Raw genomic sequence first — 21,199 nt, forward strand, 5'->3', positions numbered from 1 at the left:
TCTACCTAAGCCTCAAAAGAATCCGTATCTACGAATATCCGAGGCAGGACTTGCTGAAGGAACCGATACGCCCAAGTGACTCGGAAAACCCAGTAATCATTTGTCCCTGAGTAACAAGCCTACCCTTCTCCATCCCAGCCCGGGTGCCCTAGGGAAGTAAGTTCTCTACGGGAGGGATCACGCCCCTTTCTTCCCAAGTTCCTCGCCCGCCGCATTCCTTCCCTCCAGCGCGTCGGCGTGCGCTGACGTCATGACGCCGCACACGCAGTCCCGCCCCTGCAGCGATCGCGCTGGGACGGAATCCGGGTTCCTCTCAAAGCCGGAATGTGAGGCTTTGGCCCTGCTGTTTGGTTTTCCCTGTCCCGCTCTTCAGCCGGACCTGCGTCCACTGCCGCTGTCCCCCAGCTCGCCCCAGGAGGAGCCAGGGCGGCTGCGCCCTTCTACTGTGTGCCCGCGTAGCTACCGTGCCCTCCGAATCCTCAGGGGCCGCAGAAGGGGTTCGCTACGGAGGGAGGCGGGGGCCTTCGGGAGGAGGAGGCGGAGGAGGCGGAGGAGGAGGGAAGGAAGATGGCGGCCGTGGAACTAGAGTGGATTCCAGAGACTCTCTATAACACCGCCATCTCCGCTGTCGTGGACAACTACATCCGCTCCCGCCGAGACATCCGCTCCTTGCCCGAAAACATCCAGTTCGATGTTTACTACAAGGTACGGACCGTGGGCCTGCTCTCTGCTCTCCTGCCACGACCCCTGGGGCCGCACCCCCTTCCACGTCTGCGAACCCCCGCGGTTAACCGCTCACCACTCGTAGCAGGATCACCTCCCGAGACGTCTGCTGTGGGGTCCTCGTTGCCCGTATAGAACCACCCTGTCTCCACATCCTCTGTCTCTTAAGCTTTTGGGTCTTCATTTATTATCTCCTCATGAGTCTTGCCCACTGTTGGTGTTCCCTTCTGCACAGTGGCCCCCTTGGGTAGGTCTTTGCGTGGACTTCCTCTGTTGTGTCCCTGTCCCACCAAGTCCTTCTCTTACAGCCAGTATCTTCGGGATGTCTTCCGTCCTCTCCCCCCAGTTAAATGTCATTGTCAGCTGGACTTTTTGGTCTGCCCGCCCCCACCCCTCTTCCTACTTTCTTATCTCTCCGCCTTCCCTCTCCATGTGTTTTTCTCTGCTTTATGTTCCTTCGTTTTTCCTTTCTCTTCCCAATCGGGAGGGAGTTAGGGATTATTGGAAATAGTCTGTGCGCTTTGTTTGAATATTCTTTAAAGCTTTGCTTTCTTTTCGTTTATACTTGGGATTGAATTGGGGATTGAATGTGGGAGTTGTTGATCAACTGTTTGAAAAGGAAGGGGAGAAATCTTTCCTGAAAGAAAAAATACTTTAGAATTTAAATTATGTCCATGTATTTGAAAGTTGCAGTCTTGCAGTATTCTTAAATCTCTCCCCCTCAAAAATCTGAACAGAATGTCTCCAAGTAACTCTCCAAGGAGTTTCAAGGATAAGTGTCTTTAGACGTGGACAGTGTTTGCAGTGTTTGGAGAGGGAGGAGAACTTTATGGACTTGGAGACTCCCTTTTCCTCTCCCCCACATTTGAATGTGAACACTGGCTTTATTATTCTGTCCTTCTTGCTTTGAATTGGCGTGGAAAACTCCTGATCTACAGTAGCCAGCCATGCAGAATGTGACCAGAAGTAGAGTATTATTTATTTTTTAGATCTTAAATACTTCCTCTGGATTTGTAAGTTGGCTGGAATAGTGTAAACTGATATTTAACAGATGTGTATATTCTTATATATGTATGGTGTTTTATGGCAGTTGTTTTATTGGGAAGATTGCCCACTTTCTTCACCCCCAGAATATTTTTTCAGAATTAGCAGCTGATGTGCTGCATTCTACTAAATCCAGTTGCTTTGCACCAATTCTAATAATTAAAATGCCCCCCCCCCCCAATATTTGGAGATTCATGTTGGTCACGCTTACTGCTATTTTGGGATTTAGAGTAAAACCTCCCTCAATTCCAAATCCCTTTGATACATTGGTTTACTTTTGTGTATGTCTAAGGAAATTTTGCACATTTAAGATACATTCCTCCCAAGAGAGTATGACTTAGATTTGTCTTTCTCAGCCTGGGAAACTCCAGCTTTCTGTGTGCTATTTCTGCCCATTTTATTAAATCATATGTAATCTTGTATACTTTTTAGAAGAAATCATTGGGAATTTAATCTATCAAAGTACATTTACTTGTTGAATTCCCTCAAAATACTTGGATATCTTCTAGTAACTTTCACTTCTAATTGAAACTTTTTATTTGAAGATTATTATTAGTGAGTATGAACAGGTGGTGCTTGTGATATTGTGAAACAGGTATTTGGTCTTTGTCCCTATTTCCTGGCATACAACTTCTAAAATCCTTGGATTTTCCAAAGCGTTAAATGTATTTTTGTATGTTAATGAGTTGACTGAAGACAGGCAGCCCCTAGGTAGCTTTGGAATGGGGGCTGGTTCCCTGAAAGACCAAGGCCTGAGTAGAAGGTTGGGACTTTCAGCCTCACCCCTAACTTTCAGGGAGAGGAGAAAGACTGAAGGCTAACTTGATCACCAGTGACCAGTAATTTAATTAATCATGTCTCTGTAATGATGCCTTCGTAAAAACCTAGAAGGACTGGGTTCAGAGAGCTTCAGGATAGCTGAACATGTGGGGGTGGGTGGCGCCCCCAGAGAAGTAACTTGCCCTACATGTCTCTTCATCTATATCTTTTGTAATATCTTTTATAATAAACTGATAAACATAAGTAATTGTTTCTTGAATTCTGTGAGCTGCTCTAGCAAATTAATTGAACCCAAGGAGGGGATCATGGGAACCCTGATTTATAGCCAGACGGTCAAAAGCACAGGTAAAACAGTCAGAAGTGGGGAGGGCAGTTTTGTGGGACTGAGCCCTCAACCTGTGGGATTTGATGCTGTCTCTGGTAGTGTCAGAATTGAACTGGAGGATACCTAGCTGGGTCTGCTGCTGAAGTACTATTTGCTTGGTGTGTGTGGAGGCGGGGGGTGGGGGGGGTGGGGGGTGGAACCCAACCCTCACACATCTGGTCACAGAAGTATTCTATGTTGATTGTTGTGTAAGAGAATAGGAAAAGCACTTTCCCCCCTCTATATCCTGAGTGCTTTTGTACCATTTTCTGTTTCACATAGTTCACAAAATCTTATGTTGCTGCTTTTGGTACACTTTTACCCCTTAATCAATGTTTATTGGGAGTATAGCACTGTGCTAAGGTGAAGGAAGGTATTTGACATGTGCCTGGAACTGTGTTAGTGCTTTTACATGTGTTTTCTTGTTTAATCCTTGTAATTAAACTGTGAAGTAAAGTATAACACTTTCATAGCTGAGAAAGTTAAGTAACTTACATCACTCAAGCCCTTAATCCTAATATTTAGTTCCTGAGTACCTTGCTTTTTGGTTTAGAAAGATTTTATATTTTGAGGTAGTAAATTATTTTATTAAAAGATATAGAACTAATTTTTTATTAGTTCCTATAGAAGTAGATAGAGTAAAAGTCAATCACAGGACTCCAGTCTTTAATGGAGATACAAGAAGGAATTTTTCTTCCTTTTTAACACTGCATCAGAACATAAATATAAGATACTGTACTTTTTAAGCACTTTAAATATACACATAAGTGTAAAGTATTCATCCCCTGCCCAACTTGTGAATATTTTAGGGGGCTTATGTTTATAGTTTCCAATTTTCTTCAAGGAGAAACTCATAATCAGATAGATCCCTCCTGGAGTCCTAATTTCCATCAATAGGCATAGTCATAGACAAAATTGTAATATTTGTGGGATCAAAAATTTCCCCATCCTTCTTGATTCGTGTAGTCCAGTGTCACTGTTAATTTTTGTCAGTAGCTTCAGATGAAGGCACAAAGCATTAGGAGAGGAGGTTATGGAATTAATGGGAGGTGAAGAAGTTGGAATGTTAACTGCTCCCTAGGAAGGGAAGGGAGAGAGGTTTAAGTAGAAAAGGTAAAATATGAAGTGATTTTTTTTTAAAGAGTGGAAAACATTACAACATATTTGTGACTGAATAGCAGAAACCAAAAGAAATTGAATAGACAGATGAGGTGGGAAATAAATTATGGAGCAGAATCCTGAGCAGGATCATTAATCAGTGAGTCTTCTTTTTTGGTCTTTCATCCTTCTCCATGTGTAAAGGTATTAGTCTTAAATTGAAGTTAGGGAAAGAATACTTCTCTAAGATCAGAAGGAAAGAGTTAAAGATGTAAAGTGTCTATAGGTAAGTTTGCAAGGAATGTTTGTCACAAATTAAGAGGTGAGATCGATCATCTGCTGAGGGTAAAGGGTAAGAGTGGTAGCTTTTAGGTAGTAAGGCCAAACAGAAGTTGGAAATTGCTACTTAGGCATATGGGAAGGGAAGCCGACTAAAAATCTGTAAAGAATTTGACAGACAGTATATAGATGGTTCAACAAAAATCGATATCCTACAAAATAATGGCTTTGATTCTGAATGTTTTTTCTCCAATGGCACTCAGCCATTTGGTTATAAACGTGGGTAGGATGATTTGAAAGAATTGTAAAATTGTATACAAAGTGAAAGCAAATAGAGTGAGGTCCTGAGTTCTTTAAAGAATGCAGTTTTATTATCTTTTGTTTTTCTTTTAATTGCTGAATGGTCTCTTTTGTGTCCCGTTTCAAATACAAGGTTCGCTGCAGAGATAAGTTTTGCATAGGCAAATTGTTTCAGTAATGTGTTCTATTTATTGTTTTCAGTCTTAAACTTAATGATTTTGGTTTTTTAATTATTGTGTCATGCTGAAAATCATACTAATTAACACTTTAGGGTTAGAATTAATTTTCTCTTTTTCTGTGTATATTTCTGTTATGTAACTATGTACAGCCTCAACCAGTCTTCTGAGAATCATTTAAAACTAGCTGGTAACAACTTGGAAAAAAAATTTGCAATGTATTTGAAAACCAAAAATTTAATATTCTTTTTATATAAATAGCTCTTAGGATCAGTAAGATGACTCAAACTTTATGGGGTGGGGGTGTCTGGCTGGTTAGCTCAGTTGGTTAGAGCATGATGCTGATAACACCAATAGTTATCAGCAGGGTTAGATAGTCCAGGGTTCTATCTCTACACTGGCCAGCTGCCAAAAAAAAAAACAAAACAAAACTTTATGGGGGAAGGGATGTAAAAGAACATAAATAGATGGTCAAATCATGTATCTGGATGGGAAGGTAATATGTTATAAATATTTTATCTTGTTGCAGTTTAAGCTGTGAATTTATCACAATTTGAACGAGAATCTCAATTATATTTAGTATAGAAAACTGATTAAATATGGAGAAATTTATTTATAGAACATAGTAGACAGTCTAGAAAGAAATCAAAGCATATTTAAGAATTCACTATATGATGAAGTTATGAGACTGTTATAATTCCGATCAATGAGGAAATATTAAAAAATGCCCCGGGCAACAGGCTATTTAGGAAAAAGACCTCTACTTCATACCGTATACCAAAATGAATTCCAGATGAATTAAAGATTTAAATTTGGCAATTGAAGTCATAAAAATATCAGAATAAATTATTGGGTCAATATCTTGCAGTGGGAAATGACTGAAATTTCTTCTTTAAAGAAATTATTTTTAATTTATAAACTTTTAAAATGTCAAACATAAGTAACAAGGGTAAAGCCCTTGTTACTTATCTTGCCAACTGTAATGCCATCATGGTATGGAGAAGGCTTTTCTAAGCATGAAACCAAAACCCAGGAGGAAAATAAGAAATGAGTACGTTGAAAAAATAGGGGTAAAAATTGTAAGCACATTTAAAAAAGACTATTCATATGACAACATTTGACAGATAAAAGACAAGTTTCCTAATACAGAAAGATCTAATACTAATTAGTATGAAAAAGGCAACCAATTTGTGTCCACTGAACAGCCAACTTATAGAAGAGGAAATATGAATGGCCAGTGAACATTAAAGTATGTTCAACTGAAATGCACATTCAAATTCAAAGCAATCGTGAAAAAGAAAGAAATTCTAGAGGACTTACACCACAAAATACCTAGCTGTAGCAGTTCAGATAATACGTTATTGGCACATGGATAGACAAATAGACCAATGCAACAAAACAGTCCAGAACAGACTGACACATATACTGTCACCTGCTTTGTGATAATAGTGACATAGCAGTACAGTGGAGAAAGGAAAGTCAAATAAATGGTGTTGGTCAATTATGTGTCTATGGGAGAAAAAAAGTATCTTGACCTTAACTCATACCATGCCCCCAAATCATTTTTAGATAGATTGGTGACCAAAGTGTGAAAAATGAAAAAGCTTTTTTAAAAAAGTTTTTTCATTTTGTCAGCAAAGATTAAGTAGGATACAAAATCAGCTAAATATAAAGTTTAATAAGTTGGTCTATATTAGATCAAGAGCATCTGTGTATCAACAGATATCATTAAGAGAGTGAAAAGCCAAGCCATAGAATAGAAGATATCTGTGCATGTATCTGACAAAGCACTCATCCTGCACCTTAAGAGCTACAAATTAATAGCAAAGAAAAATAAACCAGTGGTTTTTTTGTGGTTTTTTGGAGCAGGGAAATATCTTGAATAGGCATCCAGAAAGAGAAAATTCAGAGGGCCAATCAAACATTGAGAAAAGCTGCTCCAACCCCATTTTGTCTTCAGAGAAATTCTGTTCTACTGTATACCCATCAGAATGACTAAATGAGAAAACAAAAAGATGTTAGCAAGGATATGGAGCATTCAAGGCACTCCTACACTGTTAGTGGGAGTGTAAATTGATATACCATCTTGGAAAACTAGCATTATCTATTAAAACTGAACATATATATACCCTATAGCTCAGTAATTCCACTTCAAGATGTATACACTTAGGAATGTTCATAACAACACTACTCATAATAGATAAAAGGTGGAATCTGTCCAAATGCCTATCAGTAGGAGAATTAATAAATGAATTGTGCTAGTCATACAGTAGAATATTATACAATGAAAATGAATGAACAACAGTTGCTTGAAACAATACAGATAGACCTCACAAATGATAGCAATTGAAAGAAACCAGTCACAGGTATACCAGGCTTCCAAACTTTCTCCCTTCACAATACTTGGTTCACACGGCACCCCCAGGCCAAAAGATATACCTTTTAAGTAGTCTGGTCCAGACAACTAAATAATATTTATGTCCCATCAACTTAAGATCTTTTAAAAAAAAAATACACAAAAATTAAAACAATGGGATTATTTCATTTTTAAACAACCACAGTTACTTAGTAACGGGATATTTGTGGAGTCAGACTGGATACCACCACCCTCATTTCCTATTCTATATTGATTTTTGCACATTACTTTCTATCGGAGCAAGCACTGAAAACACATCTTCATAAATAGATCATTGAAAGTAATATAGTTGGCATAGTGTAATGCTGATGAATCACAGTTGGATATTTTTTCCCTCAAATATAAAATATCTTGCAGTGCCCCAGGACACCTTGGTGCACAATTTGGAAACTGGGAATTACAGTGTATGATTCCATTTCTATAAAGTTCAGGAACAGCAAAATTAAAGTGTTGAGTTAGGAGTGGTTACTATTGGAGGATAGTGACTAAGCAGGGGATGAGGTAAGGCTTCTGGGATTCTGATAATACTCTCTTTCATGATCTGGATGTTGGTTACATGCATGTTCATTTTGTGAAAATTTATTGCACTTTATATTTAAAATATGAGTTGTGCATTCTTCTGTTTGTATGTTAAGTAAAGTTTTTAAAAATAGTGTTAGTTTTCACCTATCAGATTGTCAAGGTTGGGAAATTCAAATCATCACTCATACCCTTTAAGAATTTTTCCTATAGGAATGCTTGTCCAGTGTGCAGAAAATTCTATTCAAAGATGTTCAATACAGCATTGTTTATGATGGTAAAAAATTGAAAATAACTATATGCTAATCAGAAATGAAATATCATACTGCGTTTATAAAGACTGAGTATTCTATGTATACTAAGGTAGAGAAGCTTGAGCATAGAGCAAGTGGGGAGAATAAAAAAGCTTGTTACAAAGTAGTGTGAACAGCACAGTTTTGTGAGGTTTTTTTTGTTTTGTTTGGGGGGGGGGTTTGGTTGCTTACCAGTATGGGAATCTGAACCCTTGACCTTGTGTTATCAACACCATGCTCTAACCAGCTAGCCCTAATGTGGGTTTTTATTTTTATTTTTTTAAAGTGGGGAAATATATATATATTTCTGTATATGCATTGAAAAAAGAATCCAGAGGAACGCCACAAAATTTTAGTGGTACAAAATTCTAAGGGATAGGATTGCAGTTGCTCTTTAATTTAATATCCTCTATATATTTTTTAATACTTGGATTTTTATGACGATATATTACTTTGGTAAGCAGAAAAAATATATATATAAAAAGAAAAGTAAAATAGAATTTTTAAGAATAAGTTATCTGGGACATAAAGTTGTACTAAAAGGGGAATAGCCTGAGTACTGATAATCTTAAAAAAAAAAAATTTATTTTTTGGCAGAATGAATGAGAAGTAAGTCCAAGTGGTTGTATAAAAAGAAAAATAAGGGCCGAGCCCGTGGCGCACTCGGGAGAGTGCGGCGCTGGGAGCGAGGCGACGCTCCCGCCGCGGGTTCGGATCCTATATGGGAATGGCCGGTGCACTCACTGGTTGAGTGCTGGTCACGAAAAAGACAAAAAAAAAAAAAAAGAAAAATAATAATTCAACTAATTAGTTGATCCGTTAGCTAGCCAAATCAAGAAACAGGAGAGAGCTTGGGAAAGGCAAGGCAAAAAGAAAAATAGGAGAATGCTCATATTCTCAAATTAAGAGTGAGAAAGGGAAAAGAACCATAGATACAAGGGGAAGGAGAAAAATAATTTTTTAAATTGTAGAATAGCTTTTTCAGATGTAGAGTAGCTTGTATAACGCTTTGTTAATCAGTCTGCAAAACTTATTGAAACTTATTGGAAATGACCATAGAAACAGCTTAATACACACAAAAAAACCCATGAGAGAAATTAAGAAACTATATTTCTCCCTCTGTTTCCCTCTTCCCCCAGCAAGCAAGCAAACAAAAATAACTTCCACCAACTTCAAACACTTTCTTTGGTATATTCAAAGAACTGTTGATGCTATTGGTATTTAAATTGTTCTAGACCATCCTAATTCCTTCCAATTTAAAAAAAAACAAATAGGCCAACATAACACTGATACCTAATCCTAAAATAGTAACAAAAGGAAAACCTTATTTGTGAATCTTGAGGCAAAAATTCTAGATAAAATAATAGCAAATGCTAATCAGCAAGTCTGTTAATATAATTTATCATACTAATAGGATAAGGGAAACTCATTTGTAATGGAAAAATCCAACGTTTCTTCCATTAAGTTTTAAAAAAGGAATATATAGATATTTCTGTGACACTAAGAACATATCACCTTATCAAAAGGTAATATATATATATAAATAAAAATGGATAGTGGTAAAACATTTAAGATATTTTGGTTAAAATCAGGACTATAGTAAGGTATCTTCTAGTAACAGTATCTTTTTTTTTTAAGTGAAGACTTTTACTGTGTACTACATATTCAAAATTCTTGAAGTGCTAACCAGTGCAGTTCGAATAAAGAAAAAGCCAGCAAGCAAAATCAACTGAAAAAACCATAGCAATAAGATAATTCGGTAAGGGGACTGATTACACATTTATAATTTAAAATTCAATTTTTTTCTGTATGCAATATAGGAAAGATTATGTGTTACGTAAAATAATAAAAAGCATGCCAAAAAGTAAATCCAAAAAGAGATGTAAAAGTCTTCAGTAAGTGTGGAAGATACATATTTTGTCCCTAGATTGGAAGATCCAGAGTTTTAAAAGATGCAGTTTTTCTGTAAGTCTATATATTCAGCATAAACTTAGTAAGATTCCCAAAAATATTTCTTGGAATCAGGTTTAAAAACTTAAAAATGTGTAATGGAAAAAAAAAATGAAAAAAATGTTTTTAATTTACATAATGGAGGATCAAAGTTTATGAAATACATGAAAAACTCCTGCAAATTAATAAGAGGACTGAAAAGAAATGTGCCATTTCATTATATTGACAGTGATTTTTCTCTAGATGGTAAAACAGAGTGAATTTTTTTCTTCTCTCGCAATTCTCTTTATTGTCTAATTTTTAAAAAAATGCATATGAAATTCTGAAATCAGAGGAAACAAATGTTTTAAAGTTGGTTATCTAGAATACAGAATGAGTTTTCTTAATAGAGGCAGAATGTGTTCTCTTAACCATACTACCCTCTCCTACTGCCTCATGAATACATGCCTAATTTTCACCACAGATTGGTAGTGAAGCTTCAAGAAGAGAAGCTGAAAAACTTATCCCAGATACACAGATCAGTGTTGTATATCGAGTTATGAATGACTGGTTATCACTATTGATTATACCTTACATCTAATTAGATTTTTGTTTTGAGCTTCCATTTGTATTGTGGTCAGTTGTTAAAAAAAAAAAAGTATGACATAGAACTAGTGAGTGAAGAGCAGCTGAGAAATAAAAGTGTTAATAGGAAGCAAGAAATGTAAATGTTGGTTTACTTTTAGAAAAATGCATTTACCTTTTAATTACATGGTCACCATAGTTACCACTATATTCCCAAAACCTAGCACAGTGCCTTACACTGATTGATATTTATTAAGTTAGTAAAAACAAATATTAAGTAGACTGTTCCTAGTTGTAATATTCTTGCGTTTGATGTGAAAAATCATGAAGACATAACAGGTACAGTAAGCTAAGAGTTTCATATAACAAATATGACAGAGTACTTGGTAAAAAAAAAAAAAATCAGATGTTAAGATAGGAAACACCTATTTTTGTCTATAAATTTAACCAGCTATATTTATAATTTGTTCTTCATTTTTCCATTTTTGTGATTTTTCTCACAATTAAAAATTTAAGGTAGCTGTTCCACTAGATGCTGGTAATTTATTGGTCTTTATGACTCTAGCTTATTAAGTTTTCATCAAATTTGTTCTCAGAGTTTATAGCATGAGCTTGTTCTATGCCAAGTACTGTAAAGACAGGATCTAGACTGCGTGCTAAATCTAAGTCTTTCTCTTTAAAATACTTGTAGTCTAATTGGAGAGACAGTAGTAACTATGTGAAATTGGGGTTTTTCCTCTTAGTGTCAAATTTACCAACCAGATGAATCTGGACAGTTTCAATAAAGATAGAATAACAAAACTATGTACTTGATTTTCTTTTCTTTCTTTCTTTCTTTCTTTCTTTTTTTTTTTAAAGATGACCAGTAAGGGGATCTTAACCCTTGACTTGGTGTTGTCAGCACCACACTCTCCCAAGTGAGCTAACCGGCCATCCGTACATAGGGATCCAAACCCATGGCCTTGGTGTTATCAGCACCACACTCTCCCAAGTGAGCCACAGGCTGGCCCTTATACTTGATTTTCTAATTATAAACTCCAGAGTAGAGACTGTCTTGATTTTTGTTTTTTTGTTTGTTTCCTCTGAAATTCTGAGTTTCACCTAAAGTAGGTAACTAGCAATTTGGATTATTGATTCAGAAAATATTGAATGTGCACCCAGTGCTAGGTATTGGGGATATAGTGGTGACTATGGTTACCTCACAGAGTGTAAAGTGTAATGGAGTGATGTAATTTAACAAATGACCACTTAAGTGAATGCATGCATGTCTTGGTACTTCTATGGAGGAAAAATAAAGTTGTGTCGTGAGAAAGTATAACAGGGAACAGAATTTAGATTGGAGGGTCAGGGGTATGTCTCTATGGGAAGTGGTATATTAGTTGGGGTAATGTGGGTGAGTTACAGATTAACCAGGCAATGAATCATGGTACCAGTGCTTCATGTGAAGGCAGCAGCATATTTGTGCAAAAGTCATGAACTAAAAAGAAAGCTAAGGTGACAGAAATGTAGGGGGCAGGAAGAATGGTAAATGATGAAGTCAGGAAGATACACAGGTCGGATGACTTTTAGGAACTTGTAGGTCACATTAAAGGTTTGGATTATGTTCTAAGTGTATTGGGGGTGCCATTGAAAGGTTTTAAACAAGTGAATGGCATGATATGATTTACTTTTTTAGAAGATCATTCTGGCTACTGTGTGGACAGTTGATTAGAGGGGGACAACAGATAGTGAGAGAGACCAGTTCTACCAAACTCATAGTAATCCAGATGACAGGGGAGGTGGAGGATTTGAGATACAAATTCTATACTGTAGATTAAACATTTTATTGACTGTCATTTCAGATTTTTATATGTATGCAATATAATAATGTAGATACACAATCTAAAAACAAAAGTGGAATTATATTACTCAAACTTTTTGGAAACTTGTTTACTTCACATATCATGATCATTTTTCCTTGATAACAACCCATTTTTGTTTCTGAAGATTTTTGCTGTTTAATGACAATCAAAGATAGAGTTCCAAACATAAATGAGATACATGAGTTTCATTGTGTGTGTATGTGTATGCATGCTTGTTTGTGTTACTTTTCATAGTTATTCTTAGACCGTAGTTTTGTTAAATCAACTTAACAATAACCCACAACGCTCGGACCAACTAGACCGTAGTTTTGGATTCAACTTTCTTTTATATCTTTTTCTAAACCTTTCTAAGTTTTCATTGTTGGGAATTAAACTACATTGCCTTGGGCTGGCCCACGGCTCACTTGGGAGAGTGTGGTGCTGATAACACCAGTCAAGGGTTAAGATCTCCTTACCAGTCATCTTTAAAAAAAAAAAACTACATTGCCTTGTATGCTAATCTGATGTTAAGAGTAAAGTGTTCACTCTTATCCTGTGGTAAATTCAAAAGCATTTGGTGAAATTCTAGTGAGTGAAAGAGCAATAGTATTTGTCTCTTTTTAACGATATGCATGTATTATTTGAGGTAAATATTTAACATGTCTACTAAAATGTTATTTTAGATAGCAGTTGTAAAGCCAGTTAGAATGTGTAAATGATTATGATATGATTAGGAATCCTTACATCCTGGATTACTATAGACACACTCTACTGATAGTTTGTGAAGTGTCAAACTGAGATTCTTAAGGTGGTCTGAAAAGCCCCTAGTGGAACATATTGATCAAGCTGTGTTTTCTGGACATTATCCTTGCTGTTATTTTGACAGTTTTACATTAACTATCCAGTTTGTTTAAGGAAAAAAGTTAACAGTTTTTTGAACGTAAGTTTCTTGAATATAACAATTTTTATGTTTAATAAATATGTAATTTAGCACTTTGTAGTCCTTACCATGTTTCAGGTACTGTTCTAAGTGTTTTATAAATGTTAATTCTTAACAGTTATATACAAGTATTAAAATGTTTTTGTATGAGTTGTAGAAATTTGTTAAATTGGTGTTACATTTTTCTTAGTGTTAGCATCTTTCCTGATATTGCTGTGTAGTCATACTCACTGAATCATATTCATTAAGCTCATCAAGTATTAAATCCATCAAATTATAGCCATCAAATATCATTAAAGTAGAAATTAAAATTAAGTTAAAACTTTTAAAAATCTTTTTTTTTTTAAATTTCAGCTTTACCAACAGGGACGCTTATGTCAACTGGGCAGTGAATTTTGTGAATTAGAAGTTTTTGCTAAAGTATTGAGAGCTTTGGATAAAAGGTAAGTAATTTTCTAAAAAAATAGGTAAAATATACATAACATAAAATTGACCATTTTAACCATTTTTAAGCATACAGTGCAGTGGCATTAAGTATGTTCACATTGTTGTGCAACCATCAATACCATCTATTTCCAGCCTTTTCCTCATTCCAAACAAGAACTAAATAATGAGTCCCCTCCTGCCCTCAGGCACTGGCAACCAATATTCTGCTTTCTGCCTCTATGAGTTTGACTACTTACTCTAGGTATCCCATATAAGTGGAATCCTATAATGTTTGTCTTTTTGTGTCTGTCTTATTTCACTTAACATAATGTTTTTAAGATTTATCTGTGTTGTAGCATGTCAGAATTTCATTCCTTTTTAAGGCTGGATAATATTCCATCACATGCATATACCACATTTTGTTTATGTGTTTGTCTGAAAATGATATTTGTGTTGTTTCCATCTTTTGGCTACTATGAATAATAATACTGTGAACATGGGTATACAAATATCTCTTAGAGTTCTTCTTTCAATTACTTTGATTATATACCCAGAAATAGAATTGCTGGATCATACAGTAATTCTATTTTTAATTTTTTGAGGAACCTCCATACTGTTTTCCATAAATTAATTTTTAAGTAACATTTATTTTTTACTGATTTTGTATGTGTTTTGGAAAGTATTTCTTAAATATGATCATATCAGAAAACTTAGAAAGGGTAAAATAATTTTGCCTTCGTAAGTACAGTGCTAATATAGGTATGTAAAGTTGTTTCATTGAGAAATTGTCTCAAATTGGGTTTTTCATATACCTGGTATTATTTTGCTGTGTGTTATGTTAATTTATTTGCAGTTGTTACCAGATCCTCAGAAACTCTGTCCTGCCTTTTTTCAGTCACTACTTCCTCTACCCCAGGATAACCCCTAGATTCATTTTGCAAGAATGTTCACAGCAGCACTGTTTATGATAACTAAAAACTGGAAGCAGCCCAAATGTCCATCTATAATAGAATGAATAAATAATGATATATCCATACAGCAGAATACCATACATACACAGCAATGAAAATGAAAAAACTACAACACATAGGTGATTCTCATAAACATAATATCGAGCAAAAAAAAGCCAAACACAATCTTCATACTGTATGATTCTCTTTATGTAAAGTTCTAAAACTTTATATAAGATTTTGTGTTATATACAACCGTCGTTTTTTCATTCTTGTTGCTATACATGTGTCGTATGAATATACTGTTATTTATTCATTCTGTTATCGATGGACGTTTGGGTTGCTTCCAGTTTTTAGCTATTATAAATAGTGCTGCTGTGAACATTCTTGTACATGTCTTTTGGTGAACATATGCATGCATGTCAGATATATACCTAGAAGTAGAATTTTAAAGCATTTTATATTAAGACTTACAACTTGAGGAGTGCTATCCAGAGTGATATGGAATTTAATAAAAATGTTGTCACAGTAATTGTACAGGCCAAACAAATGAACTTGGTGACAAAGAGGAGAGAATTTGTTCCACTTGCCTCCATCCCCTTTGGAAAGTTAATACTCTGGCAGTTTAGCTTTTTGAGTTCAAGAAAGGGAGACTGAATTTATCTTCCCCATTGTAGGTATTATCATATAGTGGGAGCCAAATAGAAATGATCTGGCCTTTGATCGTACTTTCTGTTCTCTTTAGCATTTCTTCCCTAAATTTACTTTAATCACCATTTCTTTTTCCGAACCTGCATGTCTAGGAAAATAAGAAGATAATTTTGCAAAATACTGCTGATTTCTAATATGAACATTACTCAGTTGTTTCATTTGTTCAACAAATTAAATAAATACTTGTTGAATGCCTAGTTTGTGCCAGGTACTGTTCTAGATGCTAGAGGTTCAGTAGTGATCAAGATCTGCAGGGTCTCTTTCTCATGGAGGTTATTATTTAGAGAAGAATGATGAGATAATAAACATGTACATAAATAGCATGATTTCGGTGTTAAAGGATAACTTTGAAATGTGGTCTGTGTACTAAGACTATAGAGAAACTTCTTGGTTAGATGACTAATTAAAATTAGTCTATTCACAAATAATAGAAGAGAACTTCTCAATTTTGGTATAAAGAAGCTTTTTGGATAACACCAAGGTCAAGAGTTGGGATCCCTGTACTGGCCAGCCACCAAAAAACAGAAACAAAAAGCATTTTTACTCTGCAGAGAGGGGTTAGCTTTCTGGGATTTGAATTTTATGCAGTTTGGAACATGGCCATTGTAAAGATTTAGTGGAATACCTCTTTTTAATCTCTTAAGTTATCTTTCACCAAGTCCAAATCCCTTGGTAAGTGTTTTATGTATTGGTGAAACTAAAAGAATGTAATTTGACATTTTTTTCCCTTTATTCAAAGCAGCAACTCCTATTTACAATTTTGGTTTTTTTAAAGATTTTTTTATTGAGATATAATTTACATAACTATAAAATCTGCCATTTTAAATTGTACCATATAATGGCTTTTAGTATATTCACAAAATTTTGTAACCATCACCACTGTCTAATGCTAGAATATTTTATCACCCCAAAAAGAAACTGTTAACAGTAATTTCCTATTTCCTCTTACCCTCAGTCTCTGGCTGACCATTAATCTACTATTATTTATTCTATGGATTTACCTATTCTAGATATTTCAGATAAATAGAATCATACAATACATCATCTTTTTTGACTGACTCTTTCACTTAGCATAATGTTTTCAAGATTAATTCATGTTATTGCTTCTGTCAAAACTACTTTCCTTTTTTATGGCCACATAATTTTCCATTGTAAGAATAATACTGTGTTTTGTTTATCCACTCATCTATTGCGGAACATTTGGGTTATTTCCACCTTTTGACTGTCATGAATGATGCTGCTATACATGTTCGTGGGCAAGACTTTTTTTTTTTTTTTTTTTTTAAAGATGACCGGTAAGGGGATCTTAACCCTTGACTTGGTGTTGTCAGCACCACGCTCAGCCAGTGAGCTAACCGGCCATCCCTATATGGGATCCGAACCCGGGGCCTTGGTGTTATCAGCACCACACTCTCCCGAGTGAGCCACGGGCCGGCCCGTGGGCAAGACTTTGTATGGACATATTCTTAATTTTCTTGAGTCTGTACCGAGGGTATATGCGTATGGTAACCTTATGTATAATTTACTGAGGAACAGCTAAACTTTTTCACAGTGGCTACACCATTTTACATTGCCACCACCTATGTATGAAGGTTCCAATTTTTCTGCATCTTGCCAACACTTTAAAAAAAATTACTGTAGCCATTCTATTGGGTATGAAGTGGTATCTTGTTGTGATTTTGATTTGCATTCCTTCCCTGAATCACTAATTATGTTTAGCATCTTACCTTATGTTTATTGACCATTTGTATATCTTTTTTTAGAGAAATGTCTATTCAAATCCATTGCCCATTTTTAATTATCTTTTTATTTTTGAATTATAATTTGGTTTTTCAAGCTGATTTTAAAAGTTAGTTTCGTCCTTCATTGCCATGAACTTACACACTGTGTACTTTTCCGGAGTGTTACAGGATCACTCAGTGATCCACTGAGTAGAGATATTAGGCTAAATTTCAAATTATTATAGCCTCATAATTCATAAGGCGAAACACTTTTTATCTTATTTCATTTTGGAAAATAATGATAACTGTTATCTAAGGGGTTTTTTTGTTTGTTTTTTGGTGGCTTGCTGGTAGGGGATCCAAACCCTTGACCTGGTAATTACCTTGGTGTTACCATGCTGTCCCAAGTGAGGTGACCGGCCAGCCCTGATACTGTTATTTAAAAGAGAAGTAGCTAGCACATTCTAAAAGGACAAAAATAAGTTACCTCTATAAAATAACCTTTTCCTCTCTTTCAGACATTTGCTTCATCATTGTTTTCAGGCTTTGATGGATCATGGTGTTAAAGTTGCTTCAGTCTTGGCCTATTCATTCAGTAGACGGTGCTCTTATATAGCAGAATCAGATGCTGCAGTAAAGGAAAAAGCCATTCAGGTTGGCTTTGTTTTAGGTAAGTAATGGTAAAAATAGAGGAGTGTTTTTCCTGCTGATAGACTCAGAATTAAACCAGCTAACAATAAAAGATTCCTCCGGAAATTTTCTAATGTCTACTTAAGGAGTTTATGAGAAAAACATCAGAAGAACTAGGTATGATTTATTAACCATTAACTATACTAGGCATTTAATGGTATCATTCCAAATCCTCATGACATTCCAGTGAAGTGATGGTATTAATAGCATTGTATAAATGAGAAGCAGACTCAGAAAAGTTGAGTAACTGGTTCAAGTCACCTAGCTAATAGTATAACTAAGTTTAGAATCCTGTGTCTATATGTTTCCAAAGCACATATCTTTCTACCATGTCATCCTGCCACCAACTTTTTACCTGTTTTTACTATATGCCATGGTATGGGATTTAATCTTTTTGGGGCCTCAGAGACACCAGCAACACCCAGCCAGGTGCCCCTCCTAGGGATGTAGATCCTAGACCCATGGACCCCCTTTGCAGAGCTCTAAGGCACCAGTACCAGCCTAGCAGCATCACAGATCCACGGGGCGTCTCCTCAGACCCGTAATAGTTTGTAAACTTTGGTTTCTCTGTGCCTCAGGTTTTTTCGTCTATTAAATTGGGGCACTAATAGCATTTAAATGGTAGGTGTGTTGTGAAAATTAAATGAGAGAATTCATGCGGAGTGTTTACCACAGTACAAAGTGGTTTACACGGTGAAGTAAAAATGTATTAAATGTTAACCATTATTATGGGTCAAGATCCTCAAAAAAGGTGGACAGTATTCTGAGGAAATAATGTCCAGTACATTAGGACTGTTGGAGGACACTAAATTAATTTCTTGCTAAAAAATGAGACGAGTAAGCATCACCATCTCTTTTATTTGTGTATCCTCTGTGATGTGCTGCTATTCTAAGAAGATTAAGTTTATTCAGATTAAAGTTCCTGGTTTTTCTTGTTCTTTAGGTGGCTTTCTTTCAGATGCAGGCTGGTACAGTGATGCTGAGAAGGTTTTTCTGTCCTGCCTTCAGTTATGTACTCTGCATGATGAGATGCTTCATTGGTTTCGTGCAGTAGAATGTTGTGTAAGGTAAGTTGGAACACATCCTACAATTATGTGCTGCAGTGGTATTTAGTGGCTTTTATAGTTTTAGTTCTTCTAAGTATATTCCAACATTTCAATAAATCTCTGAGGTGATATTTATGTCATAGTTTTACTTGTCTGGCCTCCTGTCTCCCATCTCCAGAATATAATAGTTAACATGCTATAGACATCTTAGCTTTGATTTGAGTGTTATGAACCAGAATGTGTATCTTACATACATTTTTGCTTTGTCATACGGCTTCCTTGTTCATTCATTCAACAAGTATTTATTGGATACTTATATACTAAGAACTGTGCTAAGCTCTCAGTGCTAGGACCCTAGAGAAATGTACATTTTTTCTTGGGTTTTATTTTTTACTCCTTCTTTGGTTACATTTCCATAGTTGTGCATAACAAGATTAGTATTTTACTTATGAGTAACTGTTTTCTTTGAAGATACATTTATTTATTTATTTATTCAGATGTGCTTTAAAGAAAAAACAAGCAAATTTAGAAGTAATGCTGCTTTTATTCTAATTTTCTCTACATGTGTAATATTTAACTTTAGCTGTTTTTGTATAGGTGCTCTCTGTATCCCCCAATTTGATTTGACATTTCTTAAAAAGAATTTTTATATAACACTAAAGGAGAGTAAAAATAAAGTCAAAAAATAAAACAGAAATTCCTTGTCATAAGTTAACTAAAGTTGGGTCAATTTACTGAATTTACAGTCTTCTATTTTTATGGAATTAAGCGTCATATTTCCTAGGTATTTTAGAGATGGGTTGATTAAATCTGAACCCCTTCAGAGCGAGAATATAGATTTCTCTATAAAACCATTGATTTAAGCTAAAATTGAGTAAAGCTCTCTTCTTCTTTAAAAAAAAAAAAAAAAAAACCAGCAGGATTTCATTCTTTTGAGGCTGTCAGTGCCCTGTTTTATACAGGGATTACCTGAGTTAGAGAAACATCCAAATTCTGAAGTTAATTTTGTAGTGTGCAAGCATAATTATAAATAACATTATAGAACCTTATGATAATTTCCCAAATATACTTTAGAAGTATATCATAGATCATAGAAATATTTGTGTGTAGGAACTATAAAGGGATTGGCCTATAATTTGTGGTACTGATAAAAGTAATTTGTGTCCTCTTTCCTCTTCTGCCTATTCTAGTCTCCTATTCCTACGAAGATAGACTATTCCATATGGTATTTGGGGGGGGGTAGTTAAATATGAGGGTACTTCAAAAATTTTGTGGAAAAATAAGGTTAAAAGATAGTACAAATCTTTCCACGAACTTTTTGAAGTACCTTTGTATTTCTATGTACACGAACTAGTTAATTTGGAACAGAAAAGCCATTTTATATGATTTCGTTATAGATTTATAGTAGTCTTAACCAAAAGATAAAGCATTTTATTTTTGTTTGGGCTTGATTTTTATGTACAAAATCAGGTGATTTATTTCACCCAGATTCCTAACATTTATTCTAATTTGATGGCTCCTATATACATTTTGCTTTACCCTAACCAAAGGGTTTAGTTTTCTCACAGGACCAAGGCAAGTTCTCTTCTTCCTAGTTTATCATCTTTAGCCTTTAGCAAGTCGTTCACGTTATTATGGTTGCAAGTGTTATAGGCAGGGAGAAGGGGGAAGGGCAAAAGGTTCATGCCGAGTCTGCTTTTTCTTTTCTTTTCTTTTTTTGAAATTTTTCTAAAAAATAATAGCTTTCCCAGAAACCTAACCCTATCTCTTTGCTAACTGCCTTTTTTTTTTTTTTTTTTTTTTTTTCCTTTAAAGATGAGCAGTAAGGGGATCTTAACCCTTGACTTGGTGTTGTCAGCACCACGCTCTCCCAAGTGCGCGAACTGGCCATCCCTATATAGGGATCCAAACCCGTGGCCTTGGTGTTATCAGCACCACACTCTCCCAAGTGAGCCACGGGCCAGCCCTGCTAACTGCCTTTTAAATTGGGAAATTGGGACACATTCTTCACATCATCCAACCTGTATGAGGTGGTCTGGGGAGCAAAACATTTTTAATTGTGCATATTGCTACCCTGAATGAACTCATGAGTCTACATTAAGGAAGAAGGGGTGGGAGATATTGAATAGGGAACTAACAATATACAGTGACTACCTTGGCTGTCTTTGGAACAAGCACATGTGAAATTAGAATATTGTCTGGACTAAGAAACAAAACCATTTATAATAACCAGTTTACTAGAGATCCAATCAAGATGGCGGAATAGACGGTCTGCAGCATCAGTCTCTCCCACAAATCAACTAATTTACAGCTATAAAAATGTAACATCAGCCAAGCCGGGGCCGCTGGAGCTCAGGGGAAGAGGAGG

At 35.6% G+C, this 21,199-nt stretch overlaps 1 protein-coding gene across 1 annotated transcript in view; it reads left to right on the plus strand.

The window, feature by feature from the left end:
* The first annotated feature begins 556 nt into the window (after window positions 1-556).
* Window positions 557-21,199, plus strand: part of APPBP2 (amyloid beta precursor protein binding protein 2) — a 50,857-nt gene continuing 30,214 nt past the window's right edge. Inside the window, exons 1-4 of the mRNA XM_063111587.1 lie at window positions 557-705; window positions 13,642-13,730; window positions 17,614-17,765; window positions 18,729-18,852. Of these exons, the coding sequence (XP_062967657.1) occupies window positions 568-705; window positions 13,642-13,730; window positions 17,614-17,765; window positions 18,729-18,852 (503 nt within the window). The 5' untranslated portion in view covers window positions 557-567. The remainder of the gene's footprint in view (window positions 706-13,641; window positions 13,731-17,613; window positions 17,766-18,728; window positions 18,853-21,199) is intronic.

This window comes from Cynocephalus volans, chromosome 10 (assembly GCF_027409185.1).
Source record: "Cynocephalus volans isolate mCynVol1 chromosome 10, mCynVol1.pri, whole genome shotgun sequence".
Taxonomy (NCBI): domain Eukaryota; kingdom Metazoa; phylum Chordata; class Mammalia; order Dermoptera; family Cynocephalidae; genus Cynocephalus; species Cynocephalus volans.